Source organism: Drosophila hydei, unplaced genomic scaffold, assembly GCF_003285905.1.
Source record: "Drosophila hydei strain 15085-1641.00,03,60 unplaced genomic scaffold, DhydRS2 tig00008134-arrow-pilon, whole genome shotgun sequence".
Classification (NCBI taxonomy): Eukaryota; Metazoa; Arthropoda; class Insecta; order Diptera; family Drosophilidae; genus Drosophila; species Drosophila hydei.
In genome coordinates, this window is record NW_022045843.1 from 253897 (window position 1) to 278988 (window position 25092).

Sequence of the window (25092 nt, forward strand, 5' to 3'; positions counted from 1 at the left end):
TATTTGCATGCAATTTTGTTAGATAATTTTGCATGGGCAATGGATATGTATAACTAGATAAATCTTTCCAAATAAAACGCACCTCTCGCTTGCCCTTGGACACACAGTTGAGTATATCGGAGCCGGTGGGTTCTAGTATGAGAACATCGCGCTGGAAGTATACGAAGAAAAAGAAAACAATATGAGCAAACAAATGGTTTCTTAAGTACTTAAAGCGTTTGCTCCGCTTTGCCCCAATGCGATACGCTTAACAAATATTCCAAAAAGTTTATTGAAAGCGTGATAAAATTTCATGCTTATCAAGAAGGCAACGCGACAGGCAAAACAACAACAGCCACAACAAAAGAACGCGCAACAATTGGAGATTTCTTTTATTTATATATATATATATATATATATATATATATATGTGTGTGAATGTATGTGGAGTGTGTGTATTTATTGTATGTAGCAGAAACACGTACAATCAAGACGCCCATCTCATATGCCAGTATTTGTGAAGTGAACATATATATATTTCTCTCTCTCTCTCTCTCTCTCTCTCTCTCTCTCTCTCTCTCTCTCTCTCTCTCTCTGTCTCTCTCTCTCTCTCTCTCTCTCTCTCTTTTTCTGTGTACATATTTTTCCGACTGTGCCTGTGCCTGAACTGAGCTGCGCTGCTCTTTATGTTTAGCCATTGTTGTTGTTGGTATTTCACTCACGTTGGGCATTTGTTTATTTAATTCGATTTTCGCCTGCACTTGAATTTTGAACGCCAATGCCATTTATTGCAAAAGGAACGAAAAAAATGATTTTAAGAAGGAAAAAAGCCGTCGAGTTGATTGGGAGCTAGAAAAGGCGACATTACATTCCCGCACGCTGCACGTAAAATAAGTTTTTCTTTCGAGTTTGGCCATCGTTAATGCGCATCGCTTGTGTATTCAAGGAGACGCACATAGAGAAATCTCAGAGTTGACACACTTTGCACTGCGGCCATGTGAACACAATATCCTGCCCTGCTGACAGTTTGCAGTTTGCTGCTCCGCTTTGCTTGCTGCACTTTAAGAGGCGCCTGCCTCTTCGGGATGCGGCTAAGTGCTCGGATTCAACTTGAAACGCAATTTGCGAGCACGAACTCGGCTCTAGCAGTTTAGGAGTCAGCACAAATAATTGCCGTTGAAAGCATTTGCCGCCGACTGGGCCGAAGTGCCGCAAGGATGACTCAAAAGATGTGGCAAACGCCGGCAAATGGTAGCAGTCCAGTCCAGTGCGCAGCACTACTCGCTGCGAAATGCTGGTGCGGACTAGCCAACTGCCAATTCAATGAACTTGAAACGGAAACGGATATTGATAGTTGAAGACGAAATCATTAAAGTGCAATTGTGCGCCTCTGCCGCTGACTCTGGGCGTTGTCTAGATCTTTCGCCGGCGGATGCGAGGGCGAACACAAAAATGCCAAGTTTTTCAACTTCGATACGGGCTGGCAGTTCCGAATATCGTAAATCGCAAATACTTTATGGTTTTAAATCACTTGCAATAAAATCTAACAAATAAATATCGATTAATGAAAAGAAGAGCAAAGAAAATTTTGTAAAATAAATAACTAAATAACTCGACATCCGCCATGGCAAATGCTTTTGTTCTTATTTATTGCCCATAAACTCTGCGATATTTGTCAACTTCTTTGTCTCTGATTCTTTCTTTAAATGTTATTCTGTACATGTCATCAATTCAAGCCAGTCCATACACAGTGTGTCACATAGTTAGTCTATGCTTAATAATATTGGCATTGTAGAACAAATTGCTTTTAGCAGTTTGACACTTTGAATTAGTTTTGTAAATTAGTCTTAACGAAAATGTATTGATTTTATGTGCATTTATATATCTTTGTGCTTTTGACACTTTGCGCAAGAGCTTAGCTAAAAATAATTTACTTTGATTTCATATAAGTTTTATATTTGACTACTAAGAAGCCTTTGCTTGGCGAGCGCTAGAGACCAGGCAGGCAGGCAGGCAGCATTGCTGTGGGGCTCAGCAACTGGCGCTGGGCTAAGCATTATTATTTAAGAGCGGCTCAATAGAAGAGCTTTGTAAGAGATTCAGATTTATTAAGAGATGACTATTCTGCGCTATTCTCTACATGCGTGGCTTGATCGTGCTCAGCCGGCGCTCGTTGCTCTAGCATAAGAAGAGAAACTGATTATCACTCGATGAGTGCTGAGTGTTCGTACCTCGGCAACTCTGGCTAAATTGACTGTCTACATGCATATATAGAGTAGCGGGCAGTACAACAGCAAAATTGAGCAAACTTAATACAAGCAATAAAGTGACTTTAAATATTTCATAAATTTCTTTTCAGTTAACTAAAAGCCTCAGTAGCTTATTAATTTTATTTATATATTTATTTTGTTATTTATATATTTATATATTTACTTTTATTTTTATTTATTATTCTTATAATAATTATATATATTACTTATATAGATAATAACTGACTAGACTTTGTAAATTATGCAAGTTTATATTCCTAGTTTGTGCAACAGTTACTAAATCTTAAATGCTTAGATTTAGGCAGTCTGAAATGGCAATTACGAAGACACTTTTAAAGCAATACAAAAAAATCATAATTTTGTTTATTTTACTAGAACTTTATGTAAAACCTAAAAATAAATAAGTGCATCATATTCAGAGCAAAACTCTTGAAAAAAGAAAGAAAAAGAAACGTATCGCAGCCAGACATATGCTTAAACAAACTTATGAATAGGTGTGAGTGTGTGTGTGTGCGTGTGTATACTTATGTAAGAGCATGTCACAAAGTGTGCGAACACAAACAGCAGCCAAACACAAGCTCGACAAACATCTTCAGTGACTGTCTGGCCAGGTAAAAAGCCTGCAAGTGAGTTTAACGTGTTCGTATGCATACGTGTGTGTGATTGTGTGTGTGAGTGTGTGTGTGTGTGTGTGTGTGTGTGTGTGTGAGTGTGTCAACAACATTCTGTCTGGCAAGCAACACTCAAGTGACTAAAAGTGTCTGCCCGTGTGTGCAGGTGTGTGTAAGTGTTTTGTGCATTTATATGCGCTTTTATAATACCCTAGACTCTTAGCTTAGGGTATGCTGATTTGCAGCGAATGCAGGTAACAAACAGTATTAAAAGCGAACTCAATGCTAACGCTGTCTATGTCATTATATCAGTTGATACGAGAGCTAAAGTCAGTTTAGCTGTCACTGATAGGCTCTTGTTTCTATGGCTCTACTCTAAGTTTAAATGAAGGGTATATCGCAGTCAATCGCAGCCAACTGGCAGCTGTTTTACGTGTGTTTTCTTAACACTTGTTTGTACCTGCAGTCAATTGAGATTTGACTTTAACATTTACTTTTGCTTTTGCACTTGCGCCTCATTTCACTTACCTCGCATATCGATTGGCTGATGTTGCGCAGATTCAGGCGAAAAATGCGATCCCTGCAAGAGATAATGAGAAATATATTAACGTTGGTTGTTGTTGTTGTTGTTGTTGTTGTTTCTTGCAGATATGTGGCGGCTCGAGTGACACTTGAGCTAATCCCGCGCTCGTGCCCTGACATACGATAAGTTAATGCTCTGATGTGCTGCAAAACGCAATCAGCAGAAGAGCGTGACCTTACACACACACACCCGCACACACACGCACACACACACACATAACTGCCAAACGCAGGAAGTAAAGCACAGAGATTCAACGTCTGCGGCTGAGCAGAAGCCGTCAGTTTGTCAGTTGGCGGCATCAGAACGACTTTCGAGAACGACTCTGCCTGCTGTCAAGCAATTGAAATTGTCTATTTGCCGGCGTATCTCCGTCATCTGAGTGTGTGTGCGGGAGTGTGTCCCTGTCTCTGTGTATGTGTGTGTGTTTGGTATTTTTGAAAAATCGTTGCGTTGCACTTGGCTGAAGCGCAGCACCTGCTCGTCACCGGCGGCCTGTTACGTTTATTGCACTGTTCGGGTCCGTGATTGATTGATTGATGGATTGATATATCGATGTCGCAATATTGCGTCCAGGGGCAATGGCGCCCGGTCGCCCAGTTATGCGGACCAACTTTAAACGGCAACCATTCCCCACTCCCTCTTTGGCCACCCACTCGAAAGTTTGTGGCGGCTCGACTGAAAAGGGGAACGCGTCGACGCCGAAACTCGGTGCTAAAGTGTGTTTTATGTAGTTGCCGGCAGAGTTTTAGGCGCTGGCAGTGCGGCGCCCCGACAACTCGAAACCATTAATCTTCATTTCCAGACTAGGGGAAGCAGCAGCAGTAGTGGCAGAAACAGTCGCTGATGATGCCCCGACGACCGCTGCCGGCTGCCGGCTGCGTAGGAAAAATGGCGCTCGAGTCAAGTGGTAATTTTGGTTACTTTGTTTGCCTGCTTTTTTCGGAGGGAGGCGAGACCGCAACTGTTAAAATGCGGCCATGTTCAACTTGCGGCAGACAAATGAGCAGACGACGACGGGCATTGTCAAATTGAGCTCCGACCTGCTCCCTGCTCAGCTCTCTGACCCCGACCCCGACCCCGACCTCGACACCGACCCGACCCGACCCGACCCGACCCGAATGGACCCTTACCGCAGCCTCAGTGCCTCAGCCTTAGCTCCGTCGAACCGCACGTCAAGCATTAATTCATAATTATGTATGCCGTAAGTGCTGCCAACAACTCTAGGCACTTTGGACGCTGGGCTCTCAAAAATGAAATATGCAGCTTCGAATGCGTTGAAGCTTTTTGAGTAGCTGCTTTTAGTGGCAGCCGGAAGTTCGCACAGTCGAACCGGAAGTTCGTAATTAACGCTCACGGATGCGGATTTGAGGACGTCAAATGCCAAACCGCAGCGCACTTAGACAACAGTCACACTCGTATAGACCCAGCCCTTAGTCCTTGATAGTTCTGTACTTACATGGCGCCGACATAGAGCGCATTGTTGCGCTCGTCCATGTAAAAGGTTTTGTAATGCAGCGGGCCGCAGCTGAAGTCCTTGACATGCTCTGCAAGAGAGAAGAATACGTTTCATATAAGTACATTAAGTATACGCCTCGTAGAATGTGTAGTGCTTATTAAGTATACGCCACGCTGTTAATCTAGATAGCAAATCAAAGTAAACAAAAGCTCAACATGTTTAAACCTGAACTGAAACCTGGACCCTCTGCAGATCCCAACTTCAGTTAATTAAAGTTTATGCATCTATTAATGAAACTGTCAGCAGCAGCGTGTGTCAGGCGTACAAAAAACCTAATTAAACTATTATAATTTAGCTGAGAAAGCTAATTTATGGGGCGGCTGCAGGCGCAGCATCAAGACAAAAGAACTTGTGTATAAAACAGGAACAATACACCAAGGCACACACACACACACACACACTTGCATGGCAGTTGTAAACAAACAGCACGGCGCGGCCTTGCAGATTTGACAGCGACTGCGAGCCGAGTGTCACGTACTCAGAAACGTCACGTGCGACGCTTGTCTGAAATATGTGTGTGTGCGAGCGAGTGTGCGTGTGTGTGTGTGTAGGTAGCACCACTGTCAATGCCATTAACGAAAGATTGAGGCATTTAGCTAAAATTTTTACGACATTAAGTTGTCAACTAATTTGGCGCAATTAGCAGCGAGAGAAAAGGCGAGCAACTTTTTAGTCCTAGGTCACGTTAGGCAAATCCTTTGATGGCAGCGCTAAGAGTCAATTTGTGTTGTGTCCTCGATGTCAACATACACAATAAAACAGCAACTAATGAGCAGCCCCAAAACTTGAGCCGTCATAAACAAAAACAACACATAAAAAAAAGAAGAAGAAGAAGAGCAAGAACGACGGCAATAATAGCAGAAGAGGCTCATCAAAATGAGCAAAGCCTGGGCCAGTTTCCTAGTGATTTGCATAATAATAGATACATAATGAATAATAAGCAAGTATCTATGTAAATAGTCGCTGCTCAATGGGCGAGTCCACAGGGCAGGCTCACTTGCTGACAAGTTGACTCTTATGCAAATTAGTCATTGTTGACCAGGCCCTGGCCTTTAACTTGAGCCGAGTTATTTTAACGATTCGTCGTTTTTGGTTTATTTCTTTTTTTGTTTCGCTTGATGCAGCATTAAATTAACTATCTTGAGAATATAGTCGGAAATATTTGATTCGCATCAGAAGACTTGAAACTTAAACTTAGATAGCTTTGATTTTCAAAAACTCTTTTTTCAAATTTTGTTTTTGTATTAATAAACAGATCTTTTAGGCTTTAACGTGCACTGACTGATAAATTAGCGGTATCCAGATGGCCTGTAGCTCCTTAAGACTTAGCTTTAAACTAAATTTAAGGTGCGTAGACGAGAGTTTTTGTTTCTCAGCTTCTCTCCCATATTCTTCGCAGCTCTTTTTTGGCTAACAAGCACAAGAGCAGTGTAAATAAAACGTGTTTCATTCATTCGAACGTATTAAAAACGGATTATCGCAAAATTATTGATCCCAAGTATAACAAGGTAAGCGCCATATGGGGGTTGTGGGCTCATAATAATCGAGGATAACCGTACACCAGGGTACCGCCTTCACCCACAAAGAACGTCAGATACTAAATATCATTGGTCTGTATCCGAGCTGTCAGCGTACCGAAGAGGAACAGCTTTATGCAGTCTATACGAATTTCAAGGCCAAAAAGACCAGCATCGATCGCTATATTTATCTCAGATCGCTGCGAGCTCGACAGGAGCGTCTTTACTATCGCTTCGTTATCGAGCGCATCGAAGATGTGATGCCCATCGTGTACACGCCGACGGTAGGTACAGTCTGCCAGCAATTTAGCCAGCTCTACTACACCTCTATGGGGCTATACGTGAGCAAGTATGACAAGGGGTATATGACGCATGTGCTCAATAACTGGCCGGAGGTCGATATACGGGCTGTGTGCGTCACTGATGGCGAGCGTATTCTTGGACTGGGCGATCTTGGTGCCAACGGAATGGGCATATCGGTGGGCAAGCTGGATTTGTACACAGCATTAGGAAAAATACCGCCTCAGTACCTGTTGCCAGTTGTCCTCGACGTTGGCACCAATAATCAGCAGCTGCTCTGCGATCCCATGTACATCGGCGTGCGCGAGGAACGATGTCGGGGTCAAGAGTACGATGACCTAGTACACGAGTTCGTGGAATCAGTAGTTAAAACTTTTGGCGTACAAACGTTAATTCACTTCGAAGACTTTGCCACACCCAATGCCTTCAGGTTTATCAAAAAGTACAAAAACGATTATTGCTGCATCAACGATGACATACAGGGCACAGCATCCTGTGGCCTAGGTGGTTTCCTCGCCGTCGAGCACATTACGCGGAAGCCACTCAATGAGCACATCATCATGTTCGTCGGCGCTGGCAGCGCAGCGCTGGGCATTGGCAAGCTGCTGGTCAAAGAGCTAATAAGCCGCAAGATGAACGTAGAGGATGCGGTCAGGAATGTTTATTTTATCGACGTTGACGGCATTATAACGAAATCCCGACAGAAATTTGTTATACCTGACCTGAAGCAATTCGCCAAGGACATGCCGCCCGAAAAGAGCCTTGAGAAGCTGGTGGACACTCTGAAACCCTCGATTCTGGTTGGCGCCACCGGTCAGGGTGGGATCTTTACGGAAAACATTATACGTAGCATGGCCAAGAATCACAAACATCCGGCTATCTTGGCATGCTCCAACCCCACCCACAAAGCCGAGTGCACCGCAGAGCAGGCCTACAACTTCACGGAGGGCCGAGCTCTGTTTGCCTCTGGATCACCTTTTCCACCAGTTGTTGTTGGCGGCAAGCGGATCACGCCAACACAGGCGAACAACGCATTCGCCTTTCCGGGCGTTGCATTGGGTACGTTATGCACCAAGCCACACACTATAACGGACGACGTATTCCTTGTTACGGCGCATGCAATTGCCGAATATGCGAGAGAATTTCAACCCAATGACAATGTACTCTACCCGCCCGTTAAGGAAGCTGCCAATGTAGCTTTCAGAGTGGGCGTGGCAGTGGCGAAACACGTAATCCAAAGTGGTGCGGCCACAATTTATCCGATTCCCAAAGACATCGTGAAACACATAAAAGACTATCAATACTTTACAGACGTCGGAACGGCACTGCCATCGGTTTGGCCGTACCCAGAGATGACTCGATTTCCTATGCCAAAAACAAACGAATGACAAATGCAAGGACTCAGCAGGCTTATGTATTATTTATTATTTATTTCTGTTTGTGCAACGGGAAAAAAATAAGACAACGTTAGGCATAAACGGCAATTAAATAAAGCTTTTCAATTGGTAAATTACTCAACTACGCCTATGCCTAGCTAAGTCTCGGCTTGCCACTGGGTCAGGCTGCCGTATTAGGAAATTATCCAGACTTCTGAGAGGGCAAGGCGACGATAGTCATTGGCATATGCCAGCACATGGCACATGCAACAATAGCAACAAATGCGACCCAAATAGCGTCAGCAAAATGTTGAGAATTTTAACGTCATTATTGTCTGTCAGGACGACATTGACATACGTATGCACACCCATATGTGTGTGTGTGTGAGCGTTGCTGCTTTGCATATAAAATAAAGCGAGATGTGTGCTCACCAAAAATGTCAATCAATTTTTTTTAAACGTCCTGCGTACATATATTTGTTTTGCCTTTGCCTTGTCCTTGCCCTCTCTATCTCCATCTCCAGCTCCGTCTCCGTCTGTCCGCCTGCCTCTCGTCTCTCGCGCTGCCTGCCAGGACATGCATGCATTAAAAAGCAATTGGTGTTAAAGGAGCAGTCACGTTGTCTGCCTGTCTATCAGGCTGGCATGTGGTTGCGCCAGCATGAAAGACCCTACTCCAGCACCAATTGGTGTGAAAAGGACACACACATATACATATACAATACCCGTTAAAATATACAGAGAAGGCACCGCCAGCTCGATATGGTGGCACAAAAAAAATGTAAAATCATTTTCTTCAACTGACAGCTGTCAAAATATTTGCTCTCTGTCAACTGCGCGCGTTGTTGTTGGCCAAGCTGCGTCTTCGATTTTCCCACCATCTGTGTGGGTGTGCATGCGTGTGTGTGCGGGTGTGCGGGTGTGAAGTGTCCCTGCAAATTTCATTTTAATATTCATTACTTCACACTATAATGCTGAAGGTTATCATTGACCGGCCCCGTCTGCTCTGTTTCGGGTTTCGTTTTCATTCCTTCAGCTTTTTCTTTCATTTTTCCATTTGACCTTTTTCTTCTGTTTGGCTTAAAGTGTGAGAATGAATTTAATTTTTAACACAAATTCAGACACTGGCCAAAATGCAAATCTCATGTTTTGCTGAGCTCCTCCTGGCGGCGCTCGGCTCCAGTTGCCATGGCTTATGGAATTTAATTGCCTATAAAAAGAATGTGCGCGGCTTGTTGCTGCTGCTGCTGTTGCTGAATGGGGCAAGTCAGCTTAGCTGAGTCGTAAATTTTGAGTGCCCAACGCCCCAGAGAGAAACTGTTGCCATCGATTTGCGGCAAACGATAAACGCTTGAATCTAAATGCCGCCATCAGAGGTTAAGCACTGTTAGCCAGCCACGCTCGCTGATTATATAGTGCGTCAGCATATAAATCTTATGGCAGATAAAACATGCGGCATCTCGGCATCTCAGACAAAACTGGCTGCAGTCGAACGACAGGCGACATTTGCATCAAATACAAGTCAAGTGCATTAAACGCAGCCAAGCAGGCAATCTAGTCGCATGTAGTCGACTGCCTCTGGTAACTAGGTCGGCAGTTGATTATGCAAATGCATTGCGGCTATGTGGACGTCTTGTAAAACATACATGCGTCACAGTCAAGCAATGCGTTGATTAAGTTTTCATTGCTCATACGCCCGGGTGTACCCTGCGTTTGGTCAACTTGACTGTGTACAGTCGGTAAGTAGCCTCAATAAACACAAAAGCCTACTGAGGCCGTGCTCTGGCCGTGCTGGGGCTTCTACTTCATCTTTTTAAAGATTTTCATTTATCTGACGGCAAAAACGTTGGCCACAACGATAACGCTCACAGCAGCCGCCCGACTGGAACGAAGGCAAAACAAAAAAGCGAAGAGCAGAAAAAAAAGAAAATAATGCCGCACTTAAATCCATTTAAGCGAATTTTTCAAGCATTAAATTTGCGTTTACGTTACGTATACTTAACTTCCAATGGCAACGCCCGCGCCCAGGCTACACAGCATGCCCCAGTCAACTAGCGGCAGGTAAAAATTGCCACAGAGCGAAGAAAAATTCTTGAATATTTTTCTTTAGCTTGAGGCTGGTAGGGTCTGGTGGGGGCCTCTGAGAACGTATTTGCATCATTTGTTTCAGCAGGTTTTGAGGGCGATGCTCACACCTGGTACACTCTGCTCACATGGCCAATGCATTTGCCTGACTTCGAATCGCATTTTTGGGTTAGCCTGCTCATGTGTGTGGGTGTATGTGACATTTGTGAGCTTTTGCTTTTGCCTCACATTTCACTTATCCAATGGCCGAGCAGCAGCAAAAACAGACGCACTCATGCGTTCGCTGCTCAGCTTTATGTCCTGGGCAACATTTCTTGTGCTGCGCTCTTCATTGTTATTGCTGTTGTTGTTTTTTGTGGCCATGTAAATTACTTGGCCAGCCCAGCCCAACCGTGTCTAAATCCCCCATCCCCACGCTGGTTTCTTATCTGCGCTTTGCATGCCGCACACTCAACTCCGCTTCTTCCAGACGAACTGAGTCAGCACTTAATTTTTATTTGATTTTACTTCACTTAGAGTGGGGCGAGAGAGTGCGTCATTTTTTATGGCATTAATTTTACAATGATTGGGCGCCAAGCACCACCGACAACATTGCAACACAAAATGGCCGCCAAATTTACAAACAAGTGAGCGGCGACGCCAATGCCAGCAGTGGCAAAGTCAACTTTATTAGGACACATGTCAGTGCGGCAGGCAACGGCAAAGGCAATGAGAACCGATTGCTCTATGAGAAAATTGCCAGGAAAATCAGTTCATATGAAGACAGCAGCACGCGCTGTGGCAACAGCAGGTGTTGACAGACTTCAGCTTGATTTGTCAGCAGCAACACCTGGCCAGCCCCCGTCTCTCTCTCGCAGATGCCGCCCTCCATTCACGCAGTCGAGTGCGTGCCTGTGTTTTCATTAGTGTCTCTCAGAGTTTGTGTTTCTCATTTCATTTTACGTACAGTGCCACTGCAGCTTGCCAGCCAAGGCCTCTGTCTAATACACTACAAAAAAAGGGCAGCTCTTTGCTGGGCTTACTAGAGCTCAAGTATCGAAGAGACATGTGTTGAGTTGAGATAAAAGTTTGGCTCTTTAATTTAATATCTATATCTAAATTGCTCGCAGTGTAAGCCTATTACACACCTTTAATACACCTTTAATTATGTGTACCTGTGTCTGTGTGTGTGTATTGAATTGAAGCTGCATTAACTTGGCTGTCTGGCTTTAAGTTTGCTTTTGGTGGCCATGCATCAGGCTTATCTCCGGTCCGGCAGCAGAAACTGTCGCACAAATCTCGGACCATTTACCAAAGTCAGTTGGCTCTGTTCACAGGCAGCTCTCACATTGTGTAAGTGTATGTCTGTGCAGAAATGTATGTTCGATATTTAACAGCTTCCAGTTGAGCGAGTTCGGGCCATATGCAAAGAGGCAAAGTGTGCGCCAACTGCCTGTTGGCTTAAATTTAGCTTTGCCGTTGGCAAGTTTGCTCAGCGCTTTGTTCGAGCACATCAACTTGCCGCAATATATATATATATATATCGTTATATATATATGTCTGTAAGTGTATGTGTGTCTGCAAAACAAACGTTCGGTACAAATAGCTAGCTGGCACTGTAAAAATCCAGTCAGGTAAACAAGACGGTGTCGGCGGCGCCCAACAGTGACGTGTAGAAGTAAGCACCTGGCATTTGTGTTGAGCACGTTCGTACCTTATGTGGGATTTAGTTTTAGACTTCATTTTACTGCGCAGTGCTTTTGGTTTCATTTTGCTGCCGCTGCCGCTGCTGCTGCTGCTGCTGCTTCTTTATGCCGTTTTATGATGGCCGCAAAACCGTGCCGTAAAAAGCAGCGACAAAGAGAGAGTGCAACAGCGAGAGAGACGCAGAAATGTATAGTAAAATAAAGCCATAGACAAGCAGTCCGCCTGTCAGTACTTGAACTAAATACACACACACACCGACACTTACATTAAGATATAGTTCATACCATAATGCACAACAGCAGCAGTGGGAGAGGCGGCCACATAGACAATGCTGTCATCTAAAAACACAAACGTGCAATTGTGTTGCTGTAAATGTGGCCAAGACTACAAATGTGTGCGAGTGTGTGTGAGCGTGTTCTCGACATGAAACGGCGTGGGAATATATTACAAGTTGGCTGCCGCCGCTATTACCAGAAGTATGTCAGTGGCCTGCGGCTGGCGCTGACTGGAGTCAATGGCAGCGACATCTTAAAGCGAACTAACATAAATATTTAAACAGGCGCCAAAGCAATATGCAACATAAACAGACAGGCCACGGGTCATGGGCTCTGCTCCTTGGCTCATTTGGCTTGCAGCCCAGATCGTTGCAATGCAGCTGGGAAATAAGGCGAGCCAGGCAATTAGATGGCAGCACGGACAAGAGCGCCTCAAGTGCAAAGCAGTCGAGCTGGTTAACTCACTCAAATCAAGCCAGGGCAAGGCGAACTACGAACGTGTTCAACTTTAAGTCCAATTGCAGTTTGGCCAAACAAAAAGCAAACTACATAATTCAGCAGAAAATTTTATGTCTTCATCTTGAAGAGTCAGCAGCTCACATATATGTGCCTCTACGTGTCTCTATATGTGTGTGTGTGCAACTGCAAGAGGAAACATTAGCAAGTCTAGACACCTACGTCATGCGTCATGGCAGCACCGAAACGTGAGCAGGAAGAGCGCTGATGTAAAAAGCAAGCCAAAAATTGAGACGTCAGGCAGACAAGGACGTGGCAGGACAGCCCGACAGCCTGACAGCCAGACAGGCCACGGCTACGGCAAGTCTCAGCGGCAAGTCTCAAAGCCAGCAGCAGCAGCAGCAGCTTCAGCTTCCAATGCCAAATGGCAAATGCATTGCGCCCTTTTTTCATCCCTGCTCGCCGTTCGTTTGAACCTTTGGCTTGTTTAATATGCTGAAAAATACGCGTCTCGACTTCCCGGATTCTTGCACTGCGCTTTTTGCGCCCGAATTCCTTGCACAGGCATTCTCAATGGCTGGAGGACTTCTGCACTTCTTCTGCACCGTTTCCCTTTGACACATGTAAGTAAAATGTCGGCTCAGCCACATGCACACTCGCATTAGTTGTCATTTCTATGCTCCGCCAGTTGCTGGCATCCTGCTCCACTTAAGTTTCGGGCAAGTTCTGGCAGTGGCGCTTGAAAATTAACCGATTCTATGCAGCGCAAAAGTATGCGAAATTTCAACATTGAACGTGATTGCTGCAAAGCATTTTTAATTACATCGCATAATTGGAATTCAATATCAGACCGCGTCGGGGTCAACATGCATAGAGCGCTTGAAATTAAAATAAACCCCTGGCCATGACCAGACCAAACCAGACCAGAGCAGTGCAGAGCAGACTAGACCAGACCAGACCAGAGCAGACCTGAGCAGAGATAGTTGCGGGACAACGCTGAGCGCGCCGAAAATTCAGGGAAATGCACAAGCATGATAAAAATTTTCCAATTACCGATTTTACATATTTCAAAACGCGAACATAAATATTTATAGCGAAAATTTATGAAAACTAAACGTGTGCAAAGATACGCCGCACTCTCGCACAGAAAACAAAGAGCGACTCGGGCACTGCGGCATACGGGCATAACGGTATTCACATATACATAAACATGGATTGTGTGTGTACTGTGTCAGCTGTAAACATTTACATGCACACGTGCACTGAGAGAAATAAGCTTCAGCTTTTGATTTTATTACTTTTTCTTAAATGAAATGTGATCTTTATAATCTGAATTTTTTCTTGGAAATGCTAATTCTCAAAGCAATTCTGTCTATAAATATTATTTATTTTATATATCTCCTTTAAGTGTATAGCTGCTAACTGCATAGATTCCACCTTGTCCTCTATTAGATATTGATAGCAAATATTCATTTACTTGAAACGACCTCAGCAGGCTTTTCTTTCAGTGCACTTATTTATGTACTCACTATTTGCGGTGGGGCTAGATTTAGCGCTTCTTTCAGCTGCAGCGAACCAAAGCAAGTACAAAGTAACCAGAGCTGGCTGGCATTGAGAGACACACACACATACACACACAGCTGGCTGGCAGCGCTGACTCTTGCATATTTTGAGGTGATTTGAATTTTTAAGAGCGTTGTAAATTTTTTGATATCCCTGGGGTTATGTGTCAGTGCAGTGCGCTACCGGCAACTGGGGCACTGATTGTGGCCCTAAACTATGCGCAGCCCAACGCTTGCTTAGCTGGCAAATGGCGTTGCAAGGACCTGGCAGCGCAACACTTTCACTCTGTTGGCCAGCCCACAGCGCTCAGGCAACATTCCACTTGACGCCTGGAGTCCTACTGCACAACTGCGCCTGGCCGAATGAGAGCCTGTGACATTGACATAAAGCAGCTCCTTTGCTGCTGGCCCCATTTTGCATGGGCTTTGAGCAGTTTGTTGCCAGTCTGCAAAGTGAGCTGTGAACTCACTCATGTGCTGTCTGATTCACGCCTACCCAACACAAAATGGCTTTTTAATTGTTGCAGCGACCCTCGCACTTTGCGCTGATTTCCCAAAGCTCACACACACACACACACACACACACTTGCACATAGTTGGAGACTGGCGCAATTGCCAGCAATTTGTTTTGGCGCTCACTAAACAAGTTGCCCCCGCACCTTAGCTGCGTTACAAGCGCTAATTAATCTTCGCCAACAGCCCTGCCAGGTGATATGAAGTGCACGCCCTGGGCCACTAAAAGCGCCCAGACACATAGCACGCCTACCTCGCGCTGGCGCTGGCGCTCGACAGCCGGCTGCGTAGCCTGGCGTATTGTGGCAGCTTATTTCCGTCATTAATTAAATTACGCAAAAATGTTCAAAAGCACATAAATCAGTCGGCGTCATTCGGGACTCCGAGAGCTGCCACTAAAAACTGTTGGCCGGGCCGAGTCGAGCCGAGCCAAGCTGTTTGCTTCTGTTTTTTTTTTGTATTTTTTAGTGCCCTTGCGGGACGACTATAAATATTTATGCGCCACACCGCTCCTAGTCGAGTACCCCTGCCGCCTTTGATTGCCTGATGCCTGCTGCCTCCTGCCACCGGCTGCTCAGATAAACTCATTTAAATGTTAATGCAGCGGCAAAAGTTGCCGTCGGAACGCTTAAGCTACGTTCTCGCAGTGCATGCATTTTATTTGCCATTTCGCTCCGCTTCCTCTTCCTCCACACAGCGAGTCAATGAACATCCCGGTGGTTGTCCTACCTCTGCTTAGCCCTTCAACTTTTGCTCGTTTTGGCCCAACATGTTAAATAGTTTAATAACTGCAACAATGTGTTTAACCCCTAAGCGGGTGTGGTTTGATGTGGTGCGCTTTAGTGGCGGGGTGTGGTGCGGCCAGCATGTTAATTAAGTGGAAAAATGTTTGCACTGCGTGTATTTCCTTCTTTTCCCATCTGTTTTTTCCTGGGGGTGGCGGCCTGCTCTAAGGGTAGCAACTACTGTTACGCCTGCTACAATATTTGATGTTCCTAGCGTTATGAGATATAAATAATTGAATCAGGCACAACTCAAAGTTTTATGAAATCATAATTATACACACAGATGTCTACAAAACTAGTCTAAAATGTCAAAAGCAAAGACAGAAATGGGAACAAGACTTCATCAAACAACAATTTCTGCATGCAAATCATTTGCTCTTACAATTGTTATAATTTGCAACACTTGTTCAACATTTATTGTTTTCACTCGTTTATAAAGTATTTGTGCATAATATGCACAGAACAAATTAAGTGTTTAAATGGAAAATATATGAGCTTTGCCAGCTCTGTGGAATGTCGATGTCAAAAGAAGATTTAGTTTGAATTACTGTGGAGTGTGCTTTGTAGATATATCAAATGTACTATGCTTTATATAGTTTTTCTTGTATTTCTATGTACACTTAAAATCTATAACAAGTGGAGCTGTGGAAACTAGACCTTAAGCTTATTGTTTATTTGAATTTTCTGCTAGATTAAACTAGATTTTATCTTTTAAACCAATTTGTCTAACTGAAAATGAAAATTTCATATACTATTCACCCATCCAGCTGTGTCTTGGTCACTTGACTAAGTCATAGTTTAGCTCTTTGGCCAGGCCATTGGCTTGTCTGCTCCGTGTCAGCGTTATTTTGTTTATAACACATTTACGCTTCATAATAACCCACATTTGGTGGCATAAGGAAAGACATTCCGTGAGTAAGCTGACAGCCATTAACCTGTTAATGTTGCAATTATGCGGCAGAAATTATGTTGCTATTTGTTTCTGCTCTTTTGGCAAGAATGATGTGAAGAAACGAGGCGGCAGTAACTGCCATAAATAAGGCACATTATTAAAGTTGGCAAGACCGAAGCACTGAAGCACTGAAACACTGCATAATGATGGCCAGGCAGGACGAGCTAAGCGTGCACCTTGCCAACAAAGTAACTCGCCTGAAAGAGGTAAGACATTGTCTGCCATGTGTGCGTGTCTGTGTGAGTGTGTGTGTAATGGAGAGTGTGGCAAACAAGCTGGCAACGTAAACACAACTCTGGCAGCAACTGGCAATTTTAATTACCCACATTGTAGCTGCGTTTCTTGAATGTAAATCGAGTTACAAGTGCAAGTTAAAAGGATAACAGAAACTCAACTTGTGTCTGTGTGTGTGTGTGCTTTACAACAATATAATGTAGCTCGTTTTGTTAAGAAGTTCTGATCTAATTAGCGCAAATGGCTGATGGCTGCCAACAAAAGACATCACAGATTGAGGAGTCTCAGAGTCTGTCACATTTGATTTCATTTTGAGACTCCCTAGTAATTGCATTGGCTTGCTCTTGGGGCATCTATTGTGGATATAAAAATCATAAAAAAGTAGACAAAAAAAATATAATCATAATAAAAGAGGACGGACGGGTGCAAGGTGTGCCAGCAAATGATTTTCTTTAGAGGCGCCTTATTTATAATAATATTAGTGCTTTTTATATGTTGTGCGTGTGAGTGTGTGGCTGAGCCAGGACTTTGCCCTATGTGGCCATAAATCATGCAGCTTGTTTGCTCGCCAAGCGTAAAACTTGTCTGCCTGGCGACAGAGCTTTGCTCTTCGTTTACTCATTAGATTTGGCCATTTTTGTCCTTTTGTCACCTTCATAAGGCCAAGAAAAAACACACAGCACATAATAATATGCTTATTTCAAGAAACACCTTTTGTGTCAACTGCAGAAGGCTACGTCGCTCGCTCTCTTGTTCTCTTTCTAGCTTTGTCTCGTTGCGTTGTCAGCAATCCTTGTGGCACCACCACAACAGCAGCAGCAGCAACAACAATGCCGCTGGCGTTATCGTGCCAAGCGGCGTTGATTGGCAGCAGGTCGCGTGCGGTGGGTGGTTGAGCTGGCTGGGTGGGTGCTAGCCTGTTATTTTCTTAATTTTCAACACGTTTGCTTCTTTTCGGCTTGATTATCCTTTTGGTGCTTGTGCGCCTGCCAAAACGAAGTAGCACAAGACGCGCCAGCAAACGAATTGCCACACAAAGGCGTATCTATTTCGTGACAAAAGGCAACTTTACTCACTGTGTGCGAGTGTGCGTGTGTGCATGTGTGTGACTGGGCTGCGGCTTTGTTGCCTACTTTTCAAACTGCCTACATGTATTTACACCTGAAAGTATGCTAACGTCTTGCAGCACGCACGCAACGCGTTGCGTCCCACCCACCCATCCACACACACACACACACAGCCCAACGCTCCGGTTTCTCTTCCAGGTATGCGCATAACTTTGCACCTCGATCAAATATCTGCCGACGACTGGCCACTAGGGATGAGCACTAACAGTCGGAGCTACAGTCTACAGTCACGAACTACTCAAATATTTAGTTAATAGAAAACAAACTTAAGAGACTTTCGTATGAAAAATTGTTGATATAAAATTAATATTTATATTTAGAAAAAAATCAAACACAGAATTTGCTTTGAATCAATTAAAAATTTTGCTAAGCAGACTGCGAGCTGATCGTGAGTTAAAATGGTTTAATACGAATGAGATTACAGCTTATATAAAACCCTGAGCTTAAGCTTAAGCAGATAGAAAAGGGCTTAGAAGCTGAGCTGCTGTAAAGCAAAACATTAATAATGAAAATAAAGGAAATAGTCGGAAAGCGCTTTAAGGCTTGCTGCCATTGGAGAGCTTATAGCAATTAAGTCTTTAAAACATTAATACAAAATATATAAAAATATAATAATAAATTATATAAAAATATATTGATATTAAAGCTGAGTTAGTGATCCTTCTATTTAAAGTAATAAAAATAAATAAAAGAAAAATGTATAAATAATAGATATCCTTTTTCTAACACCTTTACCTTGAGCTTCACTTTATTTTTACTGTACCTACTAATTCCGCCAATAATGCAGCTTTTTCTGTCACATATTGAAGCATATAGATCAACTTCATAAATTCGCTTTGCTGCCATCTCTAATGCCCAATTCAAGCAAATGTTTTATGTGTATTCCGACAAAGGTAAACTTGAGAGTCAGCCATGTGCGTGCTGTCGTCTTATGACAGAAGTTGTTCGGGCAGCGAGTGTCGCCCATGTGCCACGCCCATGTGGCTTGAAGGCTTCAACTTAAAGATTTACTACATTTTTGTGGTTGGCTTCAATCTATAGCCGTTGCCGCAGCAGCAGCAGCAGCTTCCTTGGCAGCAGCTCACGCTCAGCCAATTTAGTTTCAACGACGCGTGGCCTAAATTGTTTTAAATTACAAGGCGGCCATTAAAGTGAGGCCGTTAATCCTGCGGACAGGCGCACATAACTATGCTGTACACACACATACACACAGACCAATACATATAGACATATATACATAGTTACATATGTATACGCCGTCAGGTATTTCCGGCAGCTCATTTCCGTTTCACCTCAATTGGGTAAACGTAAACCGAAAAAAAAAACCAAACTAAACATGAGGAAAAAGCAAAGCTGCAAAACCAAGCAAAAATAAATATGGAAAGACGTTGGGAAAAAGGAAAAAATAACAAAAAGGGCGCCCGGACTGAGGCCCACATGCAATGCCATAACTAGACGCAGCAGGTTTTTCCTGACTCTGGCTGCCTTTAAGAAGGGTGCATAAATTAGGGCTAAGCCAAAGCGACGCGACGCGACACGACACGACGAGTTGCAGTTGACCGTAGACAGCGCACAGATACAGCTGAGCTTTGTGGCAATGTTGAGGCCAACCAGCCAGACAGTCAACCAATGTCGCCGACGGCGCCGTCTTGCGGCAAAACTTAAAGACAAGCGCCCCTTGGCAAGGGCTCAGACGAGCACTTGTGCAACACCTCAGCATTTATTTATGGTAGAGAATTTAAATTTCAAAGCACACATTGCATACTTGCAGGCGTCAGCGTTCCTCTTCTGCGCTGGGGTCGACTGACTGCGTACACCCCTCAAATTAGCGCACTTCCCTTTGGGTTTTATGTGTTTACCTTTTATGATTGCTAGCCGGGCTGTTGTTTGCGGCAAGCTATACTATACTTTAGACTTTATATTTTGGCAAGCTGCCCCCTCGACGCCCAGTTGCGGCATAAGTGTGGCAAATTGCGCACACACACACACATAGTAACACAGAGTAACAGCAAAAGGAAATTTGGCCGAAATTGCGCGGTAATTGCAGCCGCTAAATTTCACTTTTGTTTCGGCAGCCGCACTCTGAGCTGCGCCATGTGTGTGGCAATGGCAATTGCCGTGGCTACAGCTACGGCTACAACCATGCCGCAGCCCAGCAGAAATTGAGCAGTAACAAAAAAAAAAAAGAGAATTATGCGGCAACAGAGCGTGTCGAGCGAGGGCGCCCACGACCCGGCCCTGGCCTGCCCTGCCCTCCCCTGCCAAGCTCTGTCCTGCCCCAGTGCCGCATGGCCGGCAGTTTTCATTTTTAAATTGGCGGTTTTATGTGCAATTGTATGTGTGTGCATGACTAACACACACACACACATACACTCACATACAGACACCCCAGCACACACGTCGTGTGCTGGCTGCGCGCATTAGCAAATTTTTATTGCATACTTTCGAGCGCAATTGCAATTTAATGCGCCCAACCACCACATGTTCCACATGCGGCTTTGATGCTCCACGCATAATTTAAGCATCGCCAAGCCGCATGCAAAATGTTCGCCGAGATTTATATTTTCATATATTAGACCACATTTGACACACAAAATGTACTCGAATTTGTGTTTTTATTATTTTTGATATTTACTTTAAACGAGTCGCACATTAGACACGTGTCTTCGTGCTGTGGCTTCTGCCTGGCATTTGCTGTGCTCCATATGCCATGCTGATGGCATTTTATTGCACTTCTTTTGTGTGGCTTCATTTATGGAACAATTCGTGTCAGGCTACCTCGTCTACATAAGGCTCATTTGATGAGCTTGTTGAATTGCAAATGCGAGATGAATGGAAATATCCAACGAGAGTTGCTCTCAGAGACTGGAAGAGTAAGGTTTATAGTCTAGATTTGCTTTCTTATAGAAAATTGTTTTAGTTCAGAACCTTATTTCGACTTTTGAAATACCAGAAGTAGTCAGGACAACACTGCCATGCTCTTTGCGGGGTATTCGAGCCTCTCGTGCCTGCCAGCTGGCATGTTGAAACGCCCTTGAGATGTGTTTGTTTATCATAAACTGTCTTGCTAGTTACACTGTCAAATAAATGAAACCATAAATCGAGTGCATAATTCCGGCATTGATTTCGCTTGTTTGCGTGTCAATCTTTTGCATATTCGTGCCATCACGCTGCGTATACGTAATGTATACGTCGCTGCAGTAACACAAAGCCTCCTTTTCTTATGAAAGCAACGCCAGCTTGTGGCACATGCAACGCAGAGTTTGTGGTCATAACTCTGTTAGCTGTTTGCTGTCTGCCTTTTTGCATTTATGCCTCTTTATTTATAGTATGTGTGAACGTATGAGCAGGCAAATGTGTGTGTGTGTGTGTGTCCGTGGAATGCTGTGGTGTGGGCGCGCATGAGATCCTTTGTTTCACGTTTATTATTTATAATAAATGACTGCACATACCAAGCAGTCGCAGTAGCACTCCCAGTCGTAGTCGTAGTCGTAGCCAGCCACCGCCCACCGCCCACCTTTCATTTATTATTTAATAATATTATTGAGCGTGCCGGCCTTTGTCTGCGAGCCGCTATTGTTGTATAGGGGATGGCACATATGTGTATACGCTTATCGCTATCTATTTGGAAACGGGTCAATCGATTTCATACGCTCGATCCTTTGAAGGCGATTCGTTATGTGCCAGAAGTTCCTGAATAGCCAAGCAATAATTAGAAATTGGTTCGCTTGTTTGTTTACATAGAAGCATAGACATATATATTTTGCTAGAGTCTGGTGTATGATTGCTTTGTTAAGGGCTGGCCTTGTGTGACGCCTCAAATGATGTGTTAATTTTGTGGCCCACATAAGCGAGACGTTGACCGCTTAGCCGTTCATTTCTATGCATGACCAGGCCAGAGTTGCTCCCCTTTAACAGCAGCCTGGCTGCACTTAATGCAATTATTCCATGGCCAAAAATTCCACGACTGACAATAAACCAATTTAACTTTTGCAATATGCTTGGAATTACTAACTGAAACGATGCTATGGCCAAGTTCAACCCTCACGGCCAGCTGGCAACTGGCTTATGGCTTATGGTCAAAATAGTTTGACGTCCATGCATTCACAATAGACAAATTGCACGAGTGAGCGAGGCGAGGGTTGCTTGCTTTTATGATAGCTGAAAGTATTTATTTATGTGACTGACCCCACAACAACAACAACATTTGGTGAGTGACTTTTCAACCACACGGATTAGTGCGGGGTCAATTGTTAGCGTGTTTTATGCTATTACTGGCAACAGTTAGTGCCAAGCAGTTGCTGCCATAACTTAAGCAAGTACTCGCTCGAATTGCCTTTTGCCATGATATGTGTGCTGCTAGTCCAGCTAAATGGAATGCTCAAATATTAACAGATAATTCAATTAAGTGTAAATAAGTGAGACTGAGGTGTGTGTGTCTGACAGTCGTAGCTAATCTCAATTGTTATTCACTTTTGTATCTGCAGTTAAAGTAGTTTATAGCGCATCTTTAAAGCTTTAAGTTGTTTCTTCAGATAAACTTTTTAATGTATAAATATATACATATATATATATATATATATATATATATATATATATATATATATATATATATATATATACAATATTTAATTAAAAGCACACTCACATTGCCGTGGCTGTTGCTCTTGGCAGGCGAGTGTCAGCATAGCTGAGTCCTGAGCCCTGGCCCTAGCCGCAACGGCCGTGTTCAGTTAATTAAATCAAGCGACATGTGTTTAAAATAAATTAAATAAATAAATGAACAATATATTACATTATTTTTAATAGGTGCGCGTCGTGCTTAAGTGCCATCCACATATATAAATTAAGAATTTCAATAAGTTCCATTCAAATTGCAATTCAACCGCAATTTAAAGTCTTTCACCAGCAAAAGCTGCACTCGGCTTTAAATAACTGAATAATTATATTTAAATTTAATATAAGATGTCTTATATATAAACAATTGCTTGGGACTAAATTGCATATGAAATTTGCTCTTTGAATCAAGTCATTAATAATTTAGTCTTTGCTTCTAATCTTACATATTCAATCGTTGTCTGCCTTCAACAGCATTTCAGTGCCATCAAACCAATTGTTTATAATATTATGTTTATTTTGTCATATAAAACATTGTTATATAAGCCCACCCATTTGTTAGCCTTGATTGATTAAATGCTAATGGCAACATCATTTCTTAGCGTAAGTTTGAAGTTGGTTTCTAAGGCAATTAGCTAATCAAGTGTGTATATACTTTATGCAACCGCATTTGCCTGCTTTGCTCTGTCAAATAGAATTATGAATGTGTATGTGCCTTACCCTGTGATTATGATTGAAAAGCTAATTAATAGTGTGTTAGACTAGGTGAGACTTAAAGTTGAGTCGATCAAACATGATCATTCGTCTGTCAGTAGGAAGTCTTAACTTCCACAATTGAAGCTTCACATCTTGCCAAGCTAACAGCTTTAGTCTGCAAGCGGAAAAAAACAGGGTATCTACCGAACAAACACTTAATAATATCTCACTCACTCTGCTTAGGCACATGACATACGCAAATAACAAGGCGGAGAAAAACTTTCATAATAAAATTTAGTGGCTGAAACATTTTTGGTTTAATTAATTTGTAGTCATTAACTGGAGCCGCCTACAAATGCGTGGCGACAAGCCCAAAGACGCCTGCTGTGTGTTGTCGTTTTATTAGGAGGTGTCAATACATGCACACATCAAGAGGCAGAGCACCATGAGAGAGAGAGAGAGAGAGGAAGGGTAAGAGTATGTATTACATGCGCTGCGGTGCACCAAAATGTGTGCCACATGTGATGCTAAACAGCACACGCAAGTCTGTGTATAGGCATGTGTGTGTGTGTATGAAGATATATTACATTTTGCGGCCAACGCATCTGTGGTGGTGCGCATGTGTGTGTGTGCAGCTGACAAGCATTTGTACTTGTGGCTTTCGACTGTTTGGCCAAAACGCTGAGACATAAGTTGAATTATAGCATTTGCCACTTGCTAGTGCAGAAGCCGCTGCAACAGCAGCTTCAGCTCCGGCTGCTGCTTCATCTACAACTACAGCTGCAGCTGCCTAATGAACTTGTTATGCGCAACGCAGCTGATACCCTACAGAATTTGGGTCAACAATGCTGTAAATTATGGCTTAAATCGAATTTGGGGCGTGTCGTGCAAGCAAAAGCGCTTAGACCATGTTATTTTTGGCTAAATCTCGTAAAAATGAGCAACAGGCCGGGCCCAGCAGGCAGCTACGCTCTCTCAGTTAGCCAATGTATTGATTTTTATGTGCGTCGTCTGACAATTTGTCAGCTTTTGTTAAATTCCTGTTGCCTACTTTAAGGTGCAGCCCGCACCATGTGTGTGTTTGTGTGTGGGCACATCAGCAAATACCTGACTCAAGATTATTTGTCGTTTCTTGTTGTTGTTGATTTTGATGTGGGCTGTGTGTGTAAGCATTTTGCTTTGGCTTCAGCTTTGCCTTCAAATTGTTTTTCCGCACATCAACTTTATTATGCCTGAATAATTGATGCTGCGGTGTACGGCTGAGGCTAAGGATGAGGCTGATGCCAAGGCTCTGCTTGACAGAGTTCCATCAATTCAATTGCTGATGAATTTATGTTAGAGCAGCTCTGGCTGCCCGACTGGATAGATGATTGCCTGAAAAAATTGCTGCTTAATTGCGAGGCCAAAGTCTGGCTGATTGCCTGGTTGGGTAAATTAGCCAGCCAGTCACAGTTAGTCTGCCCACATACTTACCTGGCGCCGAAGTTTGTTGGCAAAAGTTGATGTTTTTTTATTTTTTTTCGGGCGAGTCCGCTTTGTAAAGTGGGCAGCGCTAAATGCCCCAAATTCTTTAAGTTCACAAGCAAAACATTTGTGCGCAGTTTTCATTTTCTTGGTTCCTTGTTCTTTGGGGCTTGCGTGCGTGCCCGAAATGAGGGCCGAAGCGCGCTGTGGCAAGTTGTTGTTGTTTTTCTTGTGTATTTTTACACCCTTTTTCGGCAGCTTTTTCGTATTTTTTTTTTTTATATATTTTCCGCTTTTTCTATTTACGCAACGGCCGCAAGTTTGGCCTGGCATTTGGTTTGCCGGCCATAGCCAGCGGGCAGGCGGGGCAGCTCCTGCTAATATTCGCCATTAAACTTTTGCTTGTTTTTCTTTAATTAACAACACAAACATCTGATATGCTACTTTCTACTTTGCTTTCGCTATTCGCCTTTATTTTTATTTTGGTT

At 43.5% G+C, this 25092-nt stretch overlaps 2 protein-coding genes across 4 annotated transcripts in view; one reads left to right on the forward strand and one right to left on the reverse strand.

The window, feature by feature from the left end:
- Positions 1–25092, reverse strand: part of LOC111594118 (semaphorin-2A) — a 56176-nt gene that overhangs the window by 8979 nt on the left and 22105 nt on the right. For all 3 annotated transcript variants that reach the window (XR_002751092.2, XR_002751091.2, XM_023307278.2), the window contains exons 3-5: positions 4900–4987; positions 3389–3440; positions 83–151 (exon numbers count right to left, since the gene is read on the reverse strand). Coding sequence is in view for 1 of the 3 variants with exons in the window: in XM_023307278.2 (XP_023163046.1) it covers positions 83–151; positions 3389–3440; positions 4900–4987 (209 nt within the window). In the remaining 2 variants the exon portion in view is untranslated. The remainder of the gene's footprint in view (positions 1–82; positions 152–3388; positions 3441–4899; positions 4988–25092) is intronic.
- LOC111594119 (NADP-dependent malic enzyme-like) lies at positions 6173–8297 on the forward strand. Its single transcript, XM_023307279.2, has 3 exons — positions 6173–6306; positions 6359–6467; positions 6524–8297. The coding sequence occupies exons 1-3, from the start codon at positions 6263–6265 to the stop codon at positions 8162–8164; spliced, it is 1794 nt and encodes a 597-aa protein (XP_023163047.2). The 5' UTR covers positions 6173–6262; the 3' UTR covers positions 8165–8297.